Source organism: Myotis lucifugus, unplaced genomic scaffold (genome assembly GCF_000147115.1).
Source record: "Myotis lucifugus unplaced genomic scaffold, Myoluc2.0 scaffold_206, whole genome shotgun sequence".
In the NCBI taxonomy this organism is placed as follows: Eukaryota; Metazoa; Chordata; class Mammalia; order Chiroptera; family Vespertilionidae; genus Myotis; species Myotis lucifugus.
This window is the reverse complement of record NW_005871254.1, coordinates 626,013-630,195: the sequence shown is the minus strand read 5'-3', so window position 1 is coordinate 630,195 and position 4,183 is coordinate 626,013. Positions and strand designations below refer to the sequence as shown.

At 63.9% G+C, this 4,183-nt stretch overlaps 1 protein-coding gene across 1 annotated transcript in view; it reads right to left on the bottom strand.

The window, feature by feature from the left end:
* Positions 1–259: 259 nt before the first annotated feature.
* The window catches only part of TMEM72 (transmembrane protein 72), a 26,245-nt gene continuing 22,321 nt past the window's right edge, over positions 260–4,183 (bottom strand). The window contains exons 5-8 of the mRNA XM_023761287.1: positions 3,107–3,183; positions 2,915–2,986; positions 2,093–2,232; positions 260–744 (exon numbers count right to left, since the gene is read on the bottom strand). Coding sequence (XP_023617055.1) covers positions 260–744; positions 2,093–2,232; positions 2,915–2,986; positions 3,107–3,183 — 774 coding nt within the window. The remainder of the gene's footprint in view (positions 745–2,092; positions 2,233–2,914; positions 2,987–3,106; positions 3,184–4,183) is intronic.

Sequence of the window (4,183 nt, the reverse complement as noted above, 5' to 3'; positions counted from 1 at the left end):
AAGGATTTCCTCACTCCGTGTCCAGGAGGAAGGACCTATGCCAGCTCGAGCCAACATGGCTTCGTTTGCACCCCCTTAAGGCTGTTGAGGGACCTCTCATGTCACTCGATGGCCCCAGCGAAGGATGTGTGGTCACCCTTTGAAGAGCCGGCCTACGAAGACCGGGCTCCCCAAGGGCCACGCTGTGAGGGAGCTCCAGGCAGGGCCATCAGTCCGCGTAGACCCCTTGCCGAGCGTCTCCCAGGCTGGAGCCTGCAGCTCAGAAGAGGCTGCTGCCTGAGAGAGAAGACAGGAAGGATGGAGCCTGCGGGGGCGGGATGATGGGGGTGGTGTCCGAGCTGGCTTCCTCCGGCTCCGGCTCGCTGTCCTCGCTGTCCAGGCCGGCGGCGAGGGCGGGGATGATCCTGGCCGCACTGTCTTCAAAGCGCACCTGCTTCTTCGCGGCCAGCGAGGCAGCTGGCTCCAGAGTCAGCTCGGTGGGGGCCTCCGGGCGCTGGGGCGCGCTGGGCTTCCTGGGCCCCTTCAGGATGCACCTCATGTGGGCGAGGAGGGAGCCGGGCCCCGGCCCGAGGGCTCCGTGGAAGGTGTAGGTTTGCTCGGTGTCCCCGGAGCCGGTGGTGCTCCTGGCGCTGCTGGAGGGGTCCGTGTACTGCTCCTGGGCGGCCAGCTCCGCAGGAGCGGCCCTGCTCTTCTTTCGCTTGCTGAGCAGGAAGTAGGCCAGGCCAGTGAGGACCAGCATGGAGCCTGGAAGAGAGCTGGGCGGTCAGGGTGCTGGAAGTGTCCTGGGGAGAAGCCCGAGGCTGCCCAAGCCCACGGTTCCCGAAGGCCACGGCGCACACCGGTGTGGCCACTCAGGCTGCTGTGCTGCAGCCCTCACACCTCACTTCCCCTCACACCACAGCAGGCCTGGGGGCGGCCTGATGCCGCGCTGGGGCCCTGCCCCTGCCCGTGAGCTAGGGGACCCTGTGCCCGAGGCTCCCTTCCTGGTTACAGCCCCCCTGGTGCTACCGGAACAGCCTCCATCGCCGCACTCAGCCTCTCTCACTACGGCTTATTGGAACTGGACCTGGACCCCGCCAGTAGGTCCGGGTTCTATGTTGGATACCAGGCCCCACCTGCTGAACTGGACTTCCCGTCCCAGAAGCGGGAGCCCGCCTTCACTGTAGCCTCCCCAGCAAACAGAAGCAAGTGCAGACTCCTTGGGTAGGGCCAGCGTAGCATCGCCCCTTCCTGGCCCCGCCCAAGGCCTCCAGGCAGAGGACCTTCCGTCCCAGGCTGGGACCTACTGCTCTGGGTTCCCTGCTGGGACCCCTGCCCTGTGAGAGGAAGCGGGGACCCAGTCCTGCCTCTGGGGCCAGAGCCTCCTGGGCCTCTCTTGCTTTCTCAGGGGCTGGAGGCCATGGCTTGCTCTAGCTCTATAGGGCTGTGTCCTGCTCAGGCGTCCATGGAGGCCGTGGGGGTGGGGGTTGAGGGGGGCCCTGGGGGCTATGACAGGGACTGCAGGAAGGAAATGGGGCTCTGCCTTCAGTCTTGTCTCCCTGGGAGGTTTGCTTTCTGGATTTTAGGTGGGTCACGAGGAGAGTGTTAGCAGAAAAGCCATGAACAGAACCCGGGAGGTGGGAGGTGGGAGGTGGGAGGTGGCAGACTCCTGCCTTTGCAGCCAGGAGCCGCTGACCCAGGGCCTGAGGAGCAGGACATGCTGCGGCTGTGAGGGTCTTCGGTCCCTTCCTGCTGTGCTCCCACCTCAGGCTGAGGGTGTGGCCTGAGTCAGGGCACTGGGAGACACGATGGGCAGAGAAATGACTGTCACCCTCCGAAAGCTCAGTCCACACACAGGCTTCGACAGAAAGGCCACGCCCGTTGGGGTGCAGCCTCTGGACGCCTACACGAAGGATGCACTTCCGGCACATTCCTGCCGCTGAATCAGCGTGGAGGGTCTGACAGGTCCTCATCCCCACGGCCTGGGCCAGAGAGGGCAGTGGGCTCGCGGCCCTGGGGCCACGTCACCGCAGGCTGAGTGAGGAGGACCCAGCCCTCGTGCTCAGAGCCTCCCCATGTGGGCGGCCTGCCTCCACTCCCCCTGGAGTCCTACCTGGGATGGTCACGTGCCAGACCAGGACGGGGTGGAGGAAGCAGGCCACGGACAGCAGCAGGTAGGCCAGGAACTTCTGGAAGCAGCCCAGCCAGCGGGCCTTCTCCCTCGCTCTGGCGGCCAGGGACCCTGGCTGACACCTGGGAGGAAGGAGTCGGGGGTGAGCAGGGAGCAGGCAGTGACTCGGGAAAGCCCAGCACCTCTCGAGGCTGTGGAGGCTCTGCTGAGGCCATGCTCTCTGCAGACACCCCGGTGGGAGTCCTCAGTGAGGGGTCTCGCTGTGCCCCTTCCCCCTCAGGGATCCTCTGGGGGCCCACAGCAAAGCGGAGAAGGCGTGCAGTGTGGGGGACACGGGCGGGGCGGTTGTGCGGAGCATGCCCTGCACGAGGGGCCTGGCTGCTTAGGGTCTTGCCTGGGCGTAGATGACACGGGCCCAGAGGGGCTTCCTGACGGGCATGCAGAGTCCACACCCGCCTGATTCCTTCAGGGCTGCTGCCTCCAGGTTCAAAGGAGAAAAGCACCTGCCCTTAGGCCCAGCTCCTTCGCCCTCTAGACTGACTTGGAGCAGGGATCTCACATCTCTTCCTGCCGGGCTGGCTCTGGGGAGCAGTGGGACTGGCGGATGGTGTGCTGGCCCAGACATGGCCTCTTCCACACCCACTGCCATGGCTCTTTGGTTCCCCCTGGTGGTCATTCTTTTGTGCCCAGGTCCTAGTTGGGGTGGAGCCCTCCAGAACTGGTAAAATGCCCTGCAAGCCTAGGGCTCCTCCCTCACCTGCCCCCAGAAGTTGCAAGGATCCCTGGGCAGTGCGAGCTACTCACTGGAAGCAGATGGCCAGCAGCTGAGCCACAAAGTAGGCCCCTTCGCACACGGCGACGGTGGCTCCCGTGAACCTGTGTGGAGACAGGTGAGGGAGGCTGGGCCTCCTCCGGCTCTCCCTTCACCTTCCTGCGGTCGTCTTCTCGCCGCACCTTGGCCTCCTGACCAGAAGCTTCTCAACCTCATCCTGTCACCCAGCCAGCGTCCCCCCGGTGGGTCTTGATGCCAGGGCCGGCACGAGGTTGGGCTGTGGTGGTGGAGGGGTTGGGGCCTGGGGCCCACAGACAGGTGAGGAGGGAGTTGCAGGCCAGCAGGAGGGGCCACCTCGACCCAGCACCATGGGGGACACTGGCAGACGTTCTGCCTACTGTCACCAGGACGGACACCCCCTGCCCGACCGAGAGGCTTAAAGCTGCACCCATTCCCGAGCCTTTTCTTCTCCCGCTTTGCTCATCACGCACAAGGTCGCGGGGACGGGCTGATTGTGTCCTGAAATCGTCTCAGCATCCGTCCGTTCTCTCTGGCCTCACCGGGGAGCCTGCGTTTGGGCCTTGCCCCCAGGCACCTGCTCCACTTTCCCCTTTTGGTCTCCCCGGCTGCCTGGCCCTCACCTGCTCCTCCACGTGGTCACACCAGCTGCCCAAGGGCTCCTTCTGACACCTGAATCTGATCATACTCTTCCCAGGCTAGGATTCTTCAAAGCCTCCTCATGCTCCAGTTGTGGTCCGGAGACCCTCAATCAGAATTTCCTGGGAATATGTAAAGTCATCGATTCCTGGGCCAGGCATCACAATCTTCGGGAATGGGACTCACATTTCTTATTGGAGAGTCTCACTGGCCGATAGGATTGAATTTCCTTAGCATACCTTTTAAAGCCCGTCCACATACTCTGACTACACAGGAAGCTGCTAGGTGCCCCAGGGCTGTGCACAGGCCGGCCCCTCTTGCAAGGACTCCTCCTTTCTCCCCCTGTCTGGTAGCCTCTAATTCTTCCATGCAGCCCGGCCCACTCTGGGAAAGGCTTAGTGTTAAGTGTTCCATGGACTTCTAGGGAGACTGTGCACAGTGGCTGGGACACTCTGTAGGACCCGGGGGACCTTCGGAACAGGAGGTCACTCCCAGCCGGTGGGGGTCCCGGCATGGGCAGGGGTCTCAGGGCCGGATGCCAGGAAGGACCCTGGGACTCAGGTGAAGTGGGTGGAAAGGCACCCTGGCCCCTGACGGGACGAGCAAAGGCTCAGAGGTGAGGTGGGTGAGTTTGGGAAAGAGAA